The following is an 18,688-nucleotide window of genomic DNA, read 5'->3' on the forward strand; positions in this document are numbered from 1 at the left end:
TCTGGAAATTGCCCCTCCGCCTATATAAACATAAGACATGATAAGAAGTCAGAAAAGTAATTGGAGAACTCATCCTTCTGTACTCAGTGATTTGATTGGCTAGAGAAGACTGGCCAGACATGTGCACAGATGTGAGTTACTTAGAATTTAATGCGTGCTCCTAGTACCTCCTAAAAGGAATCAAAGCTGTTCCTTTGTTCTTTCCACACCAGTTTGGATGATTTGTTGTTCATATGAAATATTTGTTTATATCCTATTGCGCTTCTTTACTTTCTAAGAACTTTCAGAACTGTTAGGTTCATTGCATTAAATGCTCTAGAAGTATATACTTTTTACCTTTAAGATGTTCTCATTGAGCCAATAATTTGTTTCAGGAAATAATTTATGAGCATGGGTCTGAAATTTATAGAAGTGATTGCTTTGCTCCAGCATCATAAAAACTTTGTGTAGGATCTCCTCTCACACCATGTTCCTCTAGGTCTCTTCCTCTTGTTCCCCTTTCTCCAGCTAGCTCTCCAGAGGGAAATTACCACAGCAGAACACCCGCCTACTCTGCCTTATCAGGTGAGGCAAAAAAGAGATCAAACTGGGGGCTCTGCTCTGTCTCTCTAATAGAGTTTTTTGTTGTTTAATTTTTATTGCAATATACTTGACATATAACATTTTATTAGTTTTATGTCTACAAAATAATGATGTGATATATATGTGTGTGTACATATATATATATACACACACACACATATGTTGTGAAATGACAGGTGTAATTAACACCCATTGCAAGAGTTACAGATTTTTTTTCTTGTGATGAATAACTTTAAAGATTTACTCTCTTAGCAACATTGAAATATACAGTACAGTATTGTAAACTGTCATCACCTTGTTGTACATCACATCCCCAAGACTAGTTTATCTTAAAACTGCAAGTGTGTACCTTTTGACCCCCTTCACCCATTTCGCTCACCCGCACCCCCCACCTCTGGCAACCACCAATCTAGTCTCTGTATTTATGAGTTCAGTTTTCTTTTAGATTCCACATATTAGTGAGGTTATATAGTATTTGTCTTTCTCTGACTTACTTCACTTAGCATAATGCCCTCAAGGTTCATACATGTTGCCACAAATGGCAGGATTTCCTTTTTTATGGATGAATAATATTCTGTTGTGTGTGTGTGTGTGTATATATATATATATGTACATATATATACATACATACATACATATATATATATATATATATATATATACACACACACACATACACACACACACACACACACCCCATATTTTATCCATTCATCCATCGATGGACACTTAGCTTGTTTCCACATCTAGGCTATTGTAAATAACGCTGCAGTGAACATAGTGGTGCAGATATCTTTTCAAGATAGTGATTTTATTTCCTTCATATAAATACCTAGGAGTGGAATTGCTGGATCATATAGTAGTTATATTTTTAATTTTTCAGGAACCTCCATACTGTTTTCCATAGTGGCTGCACGAATTTACATTCCACTAGCGAATGCACCCTTTTCTCCACATCCTCACTGACACTTGTTAATTTGTTGTCTCTTTTGATAATAGCCGTTCTAACAGGTGTGCAGTGATATCTCACTGTGGTTTTCATTTGTATTTCCCTGATGATTAATGATGTTGAGCATCTTTTCATTTACCAATTTCATTTACCAATTTCATGCAATTGGCCATTTGTTCATGACTTCTTTGGAAATGTCTGTTCACTTCATCTGTCCATTTTTTAATCAGGTTGTTTCATTTTTTCCTATTGAGTTGTATGAGTTCTTTATATATTTTGGATATTAACCTCTTATCAGTGAATTTTCACAATCAGTGAACATTGTGAATATTTTCTCCTGTTATCTAGGTTGTCTTTTCATTTTGTTGATGGTTTACTTTGCTGTGCAGAAGCTTTTTAGTTTGATATAGTCCCACTTGTTTACTTTTGCTTTTGTTGCCTTTGTTTTTGGTGTCAAATCCAAAACATTATTGTCAAGACCAATGTCAAGGAGCTTGTCCCTATGTTTTCTTCTAGAAATTTTATGATTTCAAGTCTAACATTCAAGTCTTTACTAGATTTTGAGTTGATTTTTGTATATGGTGTAAGATAGTGGTCCAGTTTCATTCTTTGGCATGTGGTTGTCCAGTTTTCCCCCCACCATTTATTGAAGAGACTGTTCTTTCCCCACTGTGTATTTTTGACTCCTTTGTCATAAATTAATTGACCATGTATGTGTGGGTTTATTTCTGGGTCTCTGTTCTGTTCTGTTGATCTATGTGTCTGTTTTTATGCCAATACACTGTTTTGATTACTCTCCCTTTCTACTCCAGTTTGAAATCAGGGAGAGTGATTCCCCCAGCTTTGTTCTTCTTTCTCAAGACTGTTTTGGCTATTTAAGGTCTTTTGTGGTTCCCTACAAATTTTATGATTGTTCTATTTCTGAGAAAAATGCCATTGGAAGTTTGATAGGGATTGTATTGAATCTGTAGTTTGCTTTGGGTAGTATGGACATAACAATATTAATTCTTCCAACACATGAACATGGAATATCTTTCCATTTAGTTGTATTTTCTTCAATTTTTTTCCATCAATATCTTATAGTTTTCAGTGTACAGATTTTTCACCTCCTTGGTGAAACTTATTCCTAGGTATTTTATTCTTTTTGATGCAATTATAAATGGGATCATTTTCTTAATTTCTCTTTCTGATAGTTGGTTATTCTTGCCTAGAAAAGCAATAGATTTTTTTATATTGATTTTGTGTCCTGCAACTTTACTGAATTCGTTTATTAGTTCTAAAAGATTTTTGGCAGAGTCTTCACAATCTTCTCTATGTAATACCATGTCATCTGCAAATAGTGATCATTTTACTTCTTCTTTTCTGATTTGGATGCCTTTTATTTCTCTTTATTGCCTAATTGCTCTGCTTAGGACTTCCAATACTGTGTTGAATAAAATTAGCAAGAGTGGGCATCCTTATCTTCCTTATCTTTGAGGAACCGCTTTTCAGCTTTTAACCCTTCAATATGATGTTACCCATGGGCTAATTATATGGCCTTTATTATGTTGAGTTATGTTCCCTCTATACCTAATTGTTGAGAGGTTTTTTTTTTATCATGAATGGATGTTGAATTTTGTGAAATGCTTTTTCTGCATGTATTGAGATGATCATATGATTTTTATCCTTCATTTTATTACGGGTATATCATATTGATTTATTTGCAGATGTTGAACCATCCATTCATCCCTGGAAAGACTTCCACATGGTATATGATCCTTTTAATGTATTGTTGAATTCAGTTTGGTAATATTTTGTTGAGAATTTTTGTATCTATGTTCATCAAGGATATTAGCCTGTAATTTTCTTTTCTTGGAGTGTCCTTGTCTGGTTATACCAGGGTAATGCTGGCCTCATAAAAGGAGTTTGGGATTGTTCCTTTTTTCTGTGTTTTAGACTAGTTTGAAAAGGTGTTTAGTGTTATTTCTTCTTTAATATTTGGCAGAATTCACCAGGGAAGCTATCTGTTTCTATAATTTTGTTTTTTGGGAGGTTTTGATAACTGATTCAATCTCCTTACTAGTAATTGGTCTGTTCAGATTTTCTATTTCTTCATGATTCAGCCATGACAAGTTGTATATTCCTTGGAATTCATCTATTTCTTCCAGGTTGTCCAATTTGTTGGTGTATGATATTCATCATAATCTCACAGTCCTTTGTCTTTCTGTGGTATCAGTTGTAATGTCTCCTCTTTGATGTCTAAATTTTTTCAGTTCTTTTTTTCTTGGTGAGTCTTGCTAAAGGTTTGTCTGTTTATAGTTTTTAAAAAATATCAGCTCTTAGTTTCATTGATCTTTTCTATTATCTTTTTAGCCTCTATTTCATTTATCTCTGCTCTGATCTTTGTTATTGCCCTCCTTGTATTAATTTTGGTCCTAGTTTGTTCTTTTTCTCTGGTTCCTTGAAGTGTAAAGTTAGGTTGTTTACTTGAGAACTTTCCTATCTCCTGATACAGGCACTTATTGCTATGAATTCCCCTCCAGAACTGCTTTTGCAGCATTCCATAAGTTTTGGTATATTGTATTTCTATTTTTTATTTGTCTCAAGATATTTTTTCATTTCTCTTTTGAGTTCTTCTTTGACCCATTGGTTGTTCAGTAGCATGTTGTTTACTCTCCACATATTTGTGAATTTTCCTGTTTCCTTACTATAATTGATTCTAGTTTCATACCGTTGTGCACAGAAAAGATGTTTGATATGATTTCAGTTTTCTTAATTTTGTTAATACTTATTTTGTGGCCTAACCTATGATCTATTCTGGAGAATATTCCATGTACACCTGAGCAGAGTGTGTATTCTGCTGATTTTCGGTGGAGTGTTCTGTAAATGTCTGTTAAGTCCATCTGGTCTAACATGTCACTTAAGTCCATTGCTTCATTGTATTACTGTCTTTTTCTCCCTTTACGTCTACTAATATTTGTTTTATATATTTAGGTGCATCTGTGTTGGATGCATAAATATTTATAAATATTATATCATCTTGTTGGATTAACCCCTTTATCATTATATAATGCCCTTCTTTGTCTCTTGTTAGAGTCTTGTCTTAAAGTCTATTTTGTCTTGTATAACTCTCCCAGCTTTCTTTGGTTCCATTTACATGGAATATCTTTCCATCCCTTCACTTTTAGTCTATGTGTTATTACATCTGAAGTGAATCTCTTGTAGACAACATAGTTTGGCCTCATTTCTTATCCATTCAGTCACTCTTTGTTTTTTGATTGGAAAATTTAGTTCATTTACATTTAAAGTTATTGTTGATAGGTATGGACTTACTGCCATTTTGTTCATTGATTTCTAGCTATTTTGTAATTCTTCTGTTTCTTTCTTCTTCTCTTGCTTCCTTTGTGATTTGATGATTTTTGGTAATGCTGTGCTTAGACTCCTTTTTCTTTATCTTTTCTGTGTCTGTTATGGGTTTTTGCTCTGTGATCACCATGAGGCTTATATTTAAATGTAACAGTCTATTTTAAGCTGATAACAGCTTGTTTGAATGCATGTTAAAGCTTTACATTTTTACTCTCCCTGCCACACATTTTAAAAGGTGTCACAATTTACAGTTTTTTATCTTGTGTATCCGTTAACAAATTATGGTAGTTATAGTTATTTTTACTACTAAAATATAGTGTATTTTACTACTTTTACTATAGTTACTTTACTCTGTCTTTTAATCTTCATGCTATATCTATAAGTGATTGACCCACCACCATGACAACATTAGATTATTCTGAATTTAACTATACATTTACTTTTGCCTGTGAGATTTATATTTTCATATTTTTTCCTGTTACCAATTAGCACCCTTTTGTTTCACCTTAAGGAAGTCCCTTTAACATTTGTTGTAAGGCTGGTCTAGTGGTGATGAGCTCCTTCAACTTTTGCTTATCTGGAAAACTTTATTTCTCCTTAAATTCTGAAGGACAGCTTTTCCAGGTAGAGTATTCCTGGTTGGCAGGTTGTTTTTTTTTTTCTTTCAGCACATTGAATATATTGTGCCACCCTCTTCTGGCCTGCCAAGTTTCTACCTAAAAATTTGCTGATAGTCTTATGGGGGTTCCCTTGTACATAACAAGTTGTTTTTCTCTTGCTCCTTTTAAGATTTTCTCCTTTAACTTTTGACAATTTAGTTATAATGTCTCTTTGGATTCTTCTTTTTTGGAACTCTCTGGGATTCCTGGATTTATTTCCAGGTAGTCTGTTTCTTTCCCCAGGTTAGGGAAGTTTTCAGCCATTATTTCTTCAAATAAGCTTTCTGCCTCTTTCTCTCTCTCTTCTTCTGACACCCCTATAAATGTGAATATTGATCTGCTTGATGTTGTCCCATAAGTCCTTTAAACTCTATTCACTCTTATTCTTTTTTCTTTTAGCTGGTCTGATTGAATGAATTCCAATACACTGTCTTCTGGTTCACTGATCCTTTCACTTCGTCTAGTCTGCTGTTGGACCCCTTTATTGAATTTTTCAGCTCAGTTATTGTATCCTTCACGTCTGTGATTTCTGTTTAGTACTTTCTTATATTTCCTTTTTGTTGAAATTCTCACTTTGTTCATGTATTGTTTCCCTGACCTCTGTGAGCATCTTTATGACATTATTTGAGCTCTTTATCAGGTAAAAATTACTTATCTTAATTTCATTAAGGTCTTTTCCTGGGGTTTTATCTAATTCTTTCACTTGGAATATATTCCTCTTTCTTCATTTTTCTTGACTCTCTATGTTGGTTTCTATGCATTAGATACAATAGCCAGTCTTGAAGGAGTGGCCTCATGTAAGAGATGAACCTTATTATTCAACCCTGCCGTGGCTCTTGGTTGTCTCTCAAACCTTTGTGAATGTCCAGCCTACTTTGTTCTTAGTGGCTCCCAGTAGTTGAGGGTATACCAAGACCTGTCAGTGTCCCAAAGAGAAGGATCTCAGCACCTAGATGCAGGCTGATTGGAAGCTGGACACTCAGGCAGTAACTTTTAAAGTATGCCCGTATACCTCTTTCAGGAGAAGACTGAGAGATGGGCATTCTGTCTGCTCCCTCTGCACTGAGCCCTAGGGGGATAGCAGGTTAAGAACTATTTCTTTGTTTGCTACCATGCCATTGAACCCATGAACACAAGCTGTGCTGCTCACCAGAGCCAGATATCAAGGGATGTGTCCTCTGAGCAGCAGCCACAAAAGCTGGAGCACCAGATGTTTGCACAAGCTCCATTCGTAGAAACACGGGTGACCCATGGCAGGGCAAAGGGAGAGTGCAGAGATGGCACCCACTGGCCTCCCCAGTCTCTGGAGAGGATTGCAGATGGCCCCTAGATGTTGTTAAATTATAAGCCTGACCCTCAGGCTGCAATTAAGATCTAGAAATAGGCCTCTTTCACTTACAGACTGGGCATTTCAGTCTGCTGCCTCTGCCCTGTGCCCTGGTGGCATAGCTTAAGATCTGCTACTCTGTTTATTAGAGTCCTATGGGACCCAGGAACATAAACCTTGTTGGCCAGCAGAGCCAGGCAATCAAGAGGTGTGTCCCCTGGGCAGTAGCTGCAAAAGCTGGGGTGCCAGACGTGTGTATAAGCTCCTTTCCAGAAGATACCTGCTCGTGAGGCAGAAGGAGAGCATGAAGATGGTATGGTGCCCACTAGCCTCCCTGGTCTCTGGAGAGGATTACAGTTGGCATCTAGATGTGTACTAAATTAGAAGCCTGCCCCCTCAGGCCAAAGCTTTTAAAATAAGCTAATAAGCTTCTTTAATGAAAAGACTGGGCAGTTTAGTCTGCTGCCTCTGTACTGGGCCCTGGGGGTATATCCATGGTAAGTCCATGAGAGCCCATTAAGAACTATCTCTTAGTTTACTACAGCCTTGTGAGTCTCTTGGACCCAAACCCCACTGGCTTTCAGAGCTAGATGTCATGGGGGCCTGTTTCTCAGGTGGAAGTCTTAAGAGTTGGGGTGCTAGATGTAGGGTCCAAGCCCTTTGCTCCTCAAGGAGAATCCAAGAGTTGTGAGTTCCCTCCTGGTTGCATGTCGCCCTGCCGGGAGTGGGTTTTATGGCAAGGTTGTGATCAGCCTCTCGTACCCATTTCAGTGTGTCTTCTTGTTCACCCGAGGCGTACGAGTCGCTCAGCTAGTTTCTGGATTTCTTTCAGAGGGATTGTTGTTCAATTTGTAGCTGTAGGTTCAGTGTGTCAGTGAAACGAGGCGAGTGGAGGAGGCTGCTTTGTTGCCGTCTCAATCCAGAACTCTCCAATAGAGTTTTATAGGTAATTATTCAGAGTTTTCCTGTTTTGGGGATCTGAAACACAGTAAATAGCATCCCCAGATGCTTTGAGGCAGAGCCCTACACCCTCTTTCCCAGCCCTGACCTAACAGTCTGCTGCTTTGTGGTTCTAGAAAAATAACTGTGTGCTGCCTGAGGATCTGAAGAACTTCTACCTGATGACCAATGGCTTCCACATGACATGGAATGTGAAGCTGGATGGTGAGTCATCCCCCTTGCTGTAGAGGAACATTTCCCTGGCTGAGAGGTTAGAGGAGACAACTCTGAGGGCCTTTACAACTTGTGAGTCTTTGAATCTGGACAGTTTTTGTGGGTTCTTCTAAAGTGCAGCGTCCAGAAGCTGTGATTATCTCCCAAAGCTAACACATGCCATCATTGCTTCACCCACTGCCTCCCCAGCCCCTGTGCCAGGGTCTACCCAGTACTTAACTGGAAGCTCAATTTAGAGGCTTCCTGTTGGCCTGAGGTGGAGGGAAAAATTAGTCACTACACAAAAATCCTGAGCCACCTCGAACTTAAAGCCTCTGAGGATTCCACCTTGGAGCGGTCTCCTCAGGATGAGCTGCAGTGACAGCCTCTGGTGGTCATAAGAGGGGCTCCTTCCTTCATTCCCAGCATGGTGGAGACCTCAGTGCTCCAACCCTCAGACCAGAGCCTTTCCTTCTCTGCCTCACATCTCCTCAGCCTGAGTCATCAACCACCTTAGTTCGCAGGCTATCATCCTTGGTATTAAATACGTCCAGAATAAACATTTCTATTGTGAATGTGGGAAATAACACCTTGGTACATGTCAGAGATTCAGGTACTATACAGGCATGAAAGTCAGTGCTGTGCATTTAGGTGAAGACTCCAGTAACGTTCCATAGACTAGGAAATCTGGATCTAGCCACTGGAGTCCAGCTCATTCCTGACACAGACTTCCCTGTCCTCAAGAGGACTTTATTATCTCCAAACTCCAGCCACATCCCCAGATCTACTTTGGTCCTTGGGAATCAGCCTATACGTCTCCTTGCTGCCACTAAGAATGCAGTCACTTCTGTGACACAGCAAACCTGCAGAACTGACTCCTCCCCTTCATTGCCGCTACCTCCTAGGTTCCCTTGTTCTGGTGACTCCCCAAACCTTCCTGTTTTTCTCGCAGCTGACCAGAGGCATATTTTATAGCTTACTACTAAGCATTTAACATGAAATTTTGGCTTAGAATCATTTCCTCTGATGGTCTAGAAACCATTGTTGTCACCAACATCAGAAACCCTCATGGCCATGGCCTTTGGAGTCTGGAGCAACAGAGAGAGTGGACAGAGGCTAGAGTGACTGTCAGATTTTCCCTTGCCCACATCACGGAGACAGGCTAGCCCCTTCAGAAGCCTGCATCAGAAAAGAAACATTTCATGAAGGTTTTATGAATGAGTCCCTATTCATTATTAATACTTTTTCTAATGTAATCCTCCCAACCCATCTTCTTATCCTTATCTGCATTGCTGTACCCATTCTTTACTGGATGGCTCAAATCATTATCAGAAAAGCCAGCAAAGGCAGCTTCCAATGTTTACCTCCTTAGCGGTCTTTTCTTGGACATTCCATGATCTGTACACCAGCTGTTTTATTGCCTTCAGTTATGCCAGTTTTTTAGCAGTCATATGTCCAAGTCTTTGTGTGTCATCCCATGTCCAACACCCTATATTATAAGGATTCTATATGATAGATAAGGAAAATACATAGTCTGCCTGTTTCTTGTTTACACCTGAATCACAGACGACTGAACCAAGCAAGAAGGCTTTCAAGACAGTTTGCTCCATTGAGTAAGAAAAAATGACAGGTAGAGGGGGAGATAGTTTCCATAGTGAAAGCTTATGATAAGAAGGGTAGAAGTGGTCAGTTATATAATCAAAGCTGTTACTCCTTTGGAAAGTATAACCCTTCATTCAAGGGATGGCGGGAGCAAAAACATTTTTAAGTCCTTTGATCTTCAAACTAGGGCCCCTACCCTAGAATTCCCAGTTCTTTTTGAGAATCCCCTTTTAAAACTTCCTTTGGTGCTCCGCCCTAACACGTGCAGTGGGGACTCTTCACTCATGGCCCCAGCTGTTTGCTTTCTTTTTTGCATAAAAGGCTGGTGCTTTGGAGCATGTAGTGCATTGATTCTCTCCTTTCCACTTTCCATTCAGTTCCTCAGCCCTGGGATCAAATAATAGCTGGGCTTAAGTTAGTCAAGCAGAAACCCTTCTGATGACCATGGTAACTAGCTTATTACTCCATGTAACTCTTTTTGTTAACGTTCCCATAGAACATACCATTCCATTGGGCAGCATGGCAATTAACAGCATCTCAAAACTGACTCAACTCAACCAGTCTTCCCTGTACTCACTTCCTAACGCACCAACTCTTGCAGACCTGGAGGACGATACACAAGAAGGTAACTGGACGGGCTTCTGCTTTGAGTTAGAAATCAGCCTGCTTGTTTCCATTTTATAATGTTGAAAATAATAGGAAGACATTGTGGCATTGTAACATGTTCCCCTAAACCCAACCCTTCCCATTTATGGCTTCTCTGAACCATGGGAGTAAGGTTAAAAACAAAAACAAAAAAAAACCAGCCTGTATCAAAAAAGGAAATTTTCATGAAGAAAATGCCAGGGTTGGGATCTTTGTTTCCAGGACCCACTTCAGTCCCTGGCACATAGTAGGCAGTTAATGAATACCTGGTAAGTGAATGAATGTTACAGATTAAACTTCACTCCACATTTCAGTATTGAGAGGTTTCAGGGACCGTGACAGTCTAAATGCAGCTCCCTTCCTCCCTTCAGGCTCTTTGCCACTTCTGATTAAAATGGCTTATAATTCAAATGGCTGCTAAAGCTATGATCAACTATGTATAAGTGAGGACTTCTTCAGTCAGAACTGTGTTTGGCTGCATATAACAGACCCCCATTACAATGTTTAAATAGGAGTTTATTTTTCTCATAATAAGAAATCTGGAACTAGGCTGGTGTAGCTGCTTGAGAAACTCAATGATAAAGTCTCCCTCTGGATTCCTGGCACACCAGCCTTTGTGTTTGGTTTTCATCCTCATGGTTGAAGAATGTGGGCTCTACCTCCAAACTTCAAGTCTATGTTCCAGGCAGGAAAAAGAAGAGTAAAGGGCAAAATAACTGTCTCTTGGCAGAATATTTTCCTTTTTGTCAGAAAAATAATAGTTTTCCCAGAAGCCCCTCCCAATAACCATTGGCCAGAATAGAGTCAAAAGGTTACCTGTAGTGCAAGGGAATTTGAGGAGATTAGCTGTGTAGTATTCCCTCATCAAACAGAACTGGAGTTTTAAAAAGGGAGAATGAATATTCAGTAGGCAACTAGTGTCTCCAATACTAATGCCTTGTAGTGCATTGAAGTTCTGACAGAGAGAACTGATGCAAGGCTTTCTCCTTCAACTGGACAAGCAGCTGGACAATAGGAGGAGGAGTCCAAGAGCTAAGCCTGGAAAGTGTTGGGCCCTGGGAAGAGTTTGTCACTCAGAAATGTGTGGAATCCTCAAGGATAGGAAAACGGTCACATCTGCTTCATATGTGTGTACTGGGGCTCTCTAACCCCTAAAAGGCAAAAGAGTTGTTAAATAAGTAGAATGGGTGTACCCTGCTTTTGAAGCTGGTAGATAAAGGTAGACTAGATGACAGGATTTCAAGGGACCTCAGCAAAGGACTGAGCTAGGGGTAGAGACCACACTGTCCTACATACTGATGGGGATAAAAACCACGTGGGCTTCTGGCACCTTCTGAGTTCATGCTTTTTAGGATAGTCCAACAATTAGACCTAAGCTTCATTAAACTTAAGTAGAAGAATGCTGACTTTTCTCAGGGGACTCAGCAGTTAGAAAGAGGACAATCAGGAAGCAATATCAGAATACACAACCAGAGAAATAACACTGCTAGAGGACACAGATGAAAACCTAAATAAAATCAAGAACACTTAAGGGCATTTAAGACAGCACAAAGACCTCCTATAGAAAAAAAGTAAAAATTCTTGATTAAACAACTGACTAGATGAATTGAAGACGGGTATAAATATTGAGACCTGAGTTAGTAGCCTGAAAAAGCAAGTGCAAGAAATATCTAAAAGGACAGATAAATAAATTTTAAAAGGAGAAATGAGTGAAAAGGTGGAGGGTAAGAGAAATAGAAAATACATCCAGGTGACCTTCCATTGGAATTATAGGTGCTCAAAAAAGAGAAAAAGAATAGCTGGAAAGGGAATAATAAATAAACAGTAATAAACGAAAACTTTTATTCAATCTGCAGATTGAAAGGGCTCTCCTAGACTCAAATTGAATTCAGGAGAAAACAGACACCTAGGCATTACATGATGCAGAAAAAAATCACAAGCTTCTAGGCAAAAATAACAAATTACTTGTGAAGAGAGAATAATCAGACTGACATCAGACTTCTCACCTGCAACAGTGGAAACTAGAAGGCAGTAAAAAAACAAACAGGTTACTGAGATAAAAGGAGTGAAAATCAAGAGTCCTGTATATACAGACCAAACATACGTCTCAGGTTATTAGAAGAATATTAAAGGATGTGTAAAACTTCAAGAACATAAATACTCTAACCAAAAGACAGATGAAATGGAATGGAGATCTCAAGATGCACATATATAAAGAGGAAGGGAAACAAGAGATTAGTGAACCTCCTATGAAAGAGAAAGACTAAATTAAATCTTAATATCCAGGAATGTATACAACTTTTACATAAGAACTCTTGGAAAAGAGGGGACATAGTGCACAGAATATGTTTAAATGTATACTCTCAGCTAAACCTAACAGAAAAGAGAGAGGCAAGATATAAGAGCTTTATGGGTTAAATTGTGTCCCCTCCCCCCAAAAAATATTCATATGTTGAAGTCCTAACCTCACTACCTCAGACTGTGACCTTATTTGGAAATAGGGTCATTATAGATGTAAGTAGGTAAGATGAGGTCATACTGGAGTTGGGTGGAGCCCTAATCCAATATGACTGACAACCTTTTAAAAGGGGAAATTTGGAGATACAGATATAAAAGAAAGCCATGTGAAGATGAAGACAGAGATGGGGTGGTACTTTTACATACCAAGGAAAGCTAGAAGTTGCAAGCAAACCACCAGGAGCTACGGGAGAGGCATAGAACAGATTCTTCTCCACAGCCCTCAAAAGGAACCAACCTTGACCTTGGATCTGTGGCCTCCAGAAGCGTGAGATAACAAATTTCTGCTATTCAAGCCATTCAGTTTGTGGTACTTTGGTACAGTAGCCCTAGCAACTAATACAAAGAATGTTCCAGAGAGTCCTTTTAATAGAAAATGTAGGACAAAGAGGAAAGGAAGTAGAAAGTGGAAGCCTCATCCTACTGTAGGAAAGAAATAGTATGCCTTGTTGGGGGAAACAGAGTGTCTTGGTGTATTGATTTTCTATTCATGTATAACAGATTACCACAAATTTAATGGCTTGAAACACTAAAAATTTATTATCTAACAGTTTTCATGAGTCAAAAATTCAGCTACAGATTAGTAGAGTCTTCTGCTTAGGATCTTTTCAGGCTAAAAACAAGGTGTCAGCTGGTGCTGTGATCTCATCTGAGGCATAAGGGCCTCTTCCAAGCTCACTGGTGGTTGACCTTATTCAGTTTCTTGCAGCTGTGGGACTAAGTCCTTGTTTTCTTGTTGCCTGTTGGCCAGGGCTCGCTCTTGGCTCATTTAGGCTGCCCTCAGATTCTAGCCACAAGACCCTCTCACAATATGGCCACTTGCTTCTCAGCCAGCAGGAATATTTCTCTCCAGTCTGCTACAACAGAGTTTCATAATGTTACCTAATCAAGGGAATGACTACTCCATCATATTATAGGTCCTGACCACACTCAGGGGAGGAGGTTGTACAGGTGTGTATACACACAAGCATGAATCTTGGGGGCCATCTTAGAATTCTGCATACCACATTTGGTTAGAGAAACAATGGCATATTGTTTTCAAGTAAGGGTAGAATCATATGGATCCAGTCATGCAAATACATAACAAAAAGGAAGATAACCATTAAAGGAATAAAAAATTACTCTAGAATCTCTAACCTAATAAAGGGAATGTTGAATCACATGAGTAAAAATAAGAAAAAGGGAAAAGAAACAACATTATAAAATAAGCAACAAAACATTAAGAGGAATAAAATAAAACAGATAAATCATTATGTTAAGTGTGCTGGAATTGAATTTCCCTTTTGAAAAGCAGAAACTAGCAGATTGATATAAAAAGCAAAGCTCATCTATATGTTATTTTCAGGAGCATGCTTAAACTGATGAAGAGGCCTCCTGATAATGGCAGATAGATAGGTAATTCAGAGCAGTCTTCCTGCTGAAGACAATTGAAAAGTCAGGGAACATATAAAAATCATCAAAGAGCTAATAAGATGATGAGATAGCACCAGATCAACATCCAGAAGAAGACAGAAATCCAGGACAGAGGCTCAATGTTTAGGGTTGCTTTTGCCTAGGATACATTGTCCTTTTCAAAAGAGGCAATGAGGCTACTGAAAAATTGAGAATTTGACCCATATGTGAGACTAGAAGAATAAAATGGAGTCTAGAACCTACAAAAGATGGCACCCATTAAAAACTACCCTACCCTTTTGGTTAGCACCATGAGGAGCTATATACTCTAGAAGATAGAATGAACCAGAAATAACCACTCTTCACATGGACCGAAGCCCAAGTATAAGTCACCTGTGCATCCCAGAAAATGTTAAATCCCAAAATTGGACTAATCTGATTCCAGATTACTAATCTCCTCAGGGGCCTGGCAGAAAAAAACAGAAATTCACTCCAGAGAAATGTACTAAAATTGACTGTGTTAATGGTTGCACGGCTCTAAATATACTAAAAACCATTAAATTGTACACTTTAAGTGAATAGTATGGTAGGTGAATTATATCTCAGTATAAAGCTCATGTAAAAATAAAATTCTTCCCTAGAGGAAGAAAATATTATCCTAGACCTCATTGTTTTTATAAATAATTTTTCAAAAATAATCCTACTAAAAAAGAACCAGGCACGTGAAGAAACACAACACCATGAACAAGAACCAGTGCAAATAACAGGTAACAGAAAGATATCCACTGTTATTCCTGAGGGTGAAATTATTAGGCACAGACTGTAGGACAGTGTGCTAATGTGCACATGGAGATAAAACCAAACTAAAAATTCAGTGAAGAACTAATGACAGTGACATTGTAGATTTGACCTTATGATTCTGGCCATGTGGCATACTACCTTTTACCAGATCAGGACTTGTGGAGATAATACTCTAAACTCTGGGGAAACTTTTAAAATAATTACCTAAAAGGACTGGAGAGTAACCAAAAATAAGCAGAAACTGGAGTGGCATCTACAAATGGCAGAAGGGAACCACACTGAATGATTTTCCTATTTTTATAACTTTTCACCTGAGGGCAGACCCCAGTCAGCATCAGTCAAGGCTGCTAAAACTTGGTGGGCTCCTACAGTCTGGACTTTTGATTTCATCCAAGATGGAATAGTAGGGGCCAGATTTATCTTCCCACCTGGAACAACAAAAAAAACAAAAACAGACAAAATATATAAAACAATGGATGTTGTCAAGATAATGACCATCACACAGAGAAGAACGATGAGCTCTGAATGATGGGAAACAAATGAGGTGAACCCTAGCTTATTATCTGAAAGTTTCCAGTCGACAGCGTAGAGAAGGGAACCCAAGGAGAACATGTTGTACCTGTTAATTGAGAAGACAGAACTAAGAGCCCAGCTGGATGAAGACAGGTAGAGTTCACAGGACTGAGTAACAGAGAGGAATGAGCTGCATAGAGAGAGAACTGCAGAGATCTGCAGAGTGTCCTCCTCAAGTATTCAGGAAAGAACTGATGAGCACACACATGTGAAGATACTGCCCAAGGCCAGGGACAAAACCACCCAAGAAGATTAGAGGGAACAATGCCTGGTACTCACACTGTACCAGGAATAGAGTCCGTTTCTACCGGCCAGGCTGAAACACCTCATGGCTTACATAGAATTAGGTAGAGTACTCAGAAGGGTCCTGCCTCAGTAATGGGGAAAAAATTAGCCCTAGGTTAAATGCTGCCTTGGGTTCTGCCTGTCAAATACTAAGCACAAGACCCGAAAGTATCTGTTTTCGAGTAATTTAACTAACTGTGTCTCAGAACAAAGCTCAACAATATTTATAGAAATATAAAAATAGCAAGCACTCAACAATGCAAAATTAACAATTTCTGGCATCCAATCAAAGATTACCAGGTATGCAAAAAAGCATGAAAAAAATGACCATAATGAGGAGAAAAATTAATTGAAACCAATCCAGAATTGAGATACAGTTTAGAATTAGCAGATACAGACTTTACAACAGTCATTACTATATTCTATATGTCCAAAAACTTAGTACAGACATGGAAGATAGGAAAAAACAAATCCAAACTTAACTTTTAGAGATGAAACTAGTTTCTGAGATGAAAAATACACTGGATGGGACTAACAATAGTTTAGATATTGCCAAAGAAAAGACTGGAGAACTTAAAAACATAACAATAGACAATCCAAAATAACACAGAAAGAAAATAAAAAATTATTTTAAAAGAGCATCGGTGAACTGAGGGACAACAAATGGTATAATGTATGTATAATTGGAGTCCCTGAAAAGAGGGGGATGGACCAGGAAATACTATTTGAAGAAATAGTGGCTCAAAACTGTACCAGTTACTTGGAACCTTAAACCATTATCTAAGAAGCTTAACAAGCCAGGAACAAGAAACATGAAGAAACAATACTAGGAAACATGAATTGCTCAAAATCAGGGATAAAGAGAAAATCTTAAAAGCAGTCAATGGGAAAAGACAATTCCATACAAAGGAGCAAAGATAAGGACAATGGCATATTTCTCATTGGAAACAATTCAATCAAGATAAAATACTCAGGGAAAGGGGAGGGATAAATTGGGAGGTTGGGATTGACATATACATACTACTATATATAAAATAGATAACTAATAAGGACCCACTGTATAGCACAGGGAACTCTACTCAATACTCTGTAATGACCTATATAGGAAAAGAAAGAATCTAAAAAAGAGTGGATATATGTATAACTGATTCACTTTGCTGTACACCTGAAACTAACACAACATTGTAAATCAACTATACTCCAATAAAAAGAAAGAAAGAAAGAAAGAAAAAATCAGAGGAAAATCATGCTGTTAGACCGGAAGAAAAAATAAATACATTAAAAATTTAAAAATAAAATATTCTTTAAGCAAATTCATTTGATTAAAAAAAATGTAAAATACTCAAAGAAAAAAATTGTCAACCTAGAATTCTATACCCCATGAAAATATCTTTCAAAAACAAAGGCCTTTTCAAAAAGCAGTCTGGCAATGTCCATTCTATAATATTTCAGGGTGTCTAGCCATATAACAAAAGCACCAGAACAAAGGGACAGGTACAGAGATGATTACTGTAGCATTTGCAGCAGAATAATTTTGGCCCCCTATCAATAGGTGGCTGACAGGATAAATTAGGGTGCATCCACTCCCACAGACATCAGGCAGCCATTAAAAAGAATGCATTAGAGTTACAACCCTTAGAGGGCTTTCCACATGGTATTATTGTATAGAAAGTAAGATTCAGGTAACATGTGTGGTATCCCATTTTTATATAGTAAATGATCTCACAGAATTTAAATGTATACCTATATGTCTGCCTAGGACCATATGAGATGAAGAATATGAAGGTATAACCACCAGGGGAGGGTAAAACCATGTTAAAGAAAGAAACAAAAACACAAAAAGCCCTCTTATTTAGAAATGTAAATATTTATGCCTTTATGTAAAATTATATGTATGGGTATATGTGTAAATCAAAAATATTATTTTTATATACTCTGTTTTATCCAATCTCTCCTAGGTTTGTTAAACCCTTTCCACCTCAGTCACTAATGCTAATCATTATTGCATAATTGCTGTAATGAAAGAAGCAGTAGAGAAGGTTTCTGATGCTTGCATTTCTAAGAATTTATCTTTTTTTCTGTTACATCATGGTATTTCATTTCTAGGTAGGTATTTCTAAGAGAGCCAGACTTAGCATTAATTATAATGTTATAATTATAATAGAAATAAACATAAAATGCCACAAATATACATTTTAGACAGAGGAAAAAGGATTCTAATCAAAAGATCATGAAGTGCTATAAACGAGGGGAAAGCATGTATCTGGGGAAAAAGAAAAAAGTTGTTCAGATTACTCTGACTTATGTAGTCCCACTCCCAAGAAGTTCAGTTTGTTGTCCTCATGCCCCCTTCCCCAGATTCCATGACACTGTCTATTGGTGGTAGGGGAGCCCAGACAGAGGCTTAGACCATGAATAAGACCCAGGGCATTTAGAGTATAGAATACATTTGGTCCACATTTGAAAATAATAGTTAAGAATATGTTTGAGATAAGGCTTTTTTTCCCTCTGTTTTTTTCATCCAAGCAAAGCTGGATGAATAAGTATGTTTGAGCTGAGTGTGTTTGAACATTACCATTAACTTCTGGGTTTGCAGCTAGTGAGAACCAGCCAGAGAAGCCTCACTTTGATTCTCGCAGTGTAATATTTGAGCTGGATCCTTGCAACGGGAATGGGAAGGTTTGCCTTGTCTACAAAAGAGGGAAACCAGGTAAGAATCATGGCAGGCATGGTCCTGTAGTTTGGGAATGGCCTTGGCTGACCTTGCTCTCCAGCCATCACACAAAAGGCATGCTCTTCCCCGACCTCCTGAGGTGCTGCTGGGTCTCTTGTAGATGCCAAGACCCAGAAAACCCCTTT

General features: G+C 38.2%; 1 protein-coding gene across 2 annotated transcripts in view; it reads left to right on the top strand.

The window, feature by feature from the left end:
• TPGS2 (tubulin polyglutamylase complex subunit 2) overlaps positions 1-18,688 on the top strand; it is a 60,624-nt gene that overhangs the window by 33,485 nt on the left and 8,451 nt on the right. The window contains exons 3-6 of one of the 2 annotated variants that reach the window (XM_057526540.1): positions 508-564; positions 7,939-8,026; positions 10,113-10,241; positions 18,426-18,539. In XM_057526540.1, coding sequence (XP_057382523.1) covers positions 508-564; positions 7,939-8,026; positions 10,113-10,241; positions 18,426-18,539 — 388 coding nt within the window. The remainder of the gene's footprint in view (positions 1-507; positions 565-7,938; positions 8,027-10,112; positions 10,242-18,425; positions 18,540-18,688) is intronic. The other variant, XM_057526541.1, reaches the window with a different exon arrangement.

Source organism: Balaenoptera acutorostrata, chromosome 13 (genome assembly GCF_949987535.1).
Source record: "Balaenoptera acutorostrata chromosome 13, mBalAcu1.1, whole genome shotgun sequence".
NCBI classification, from domain to species: domain Eukaryota; kingdom Metazoa; phylum Chordata; class Mammalia; order Artiodactyla; family Balaenopteridae; genus Balaenoptera; species Balaenoptera acutorostrata.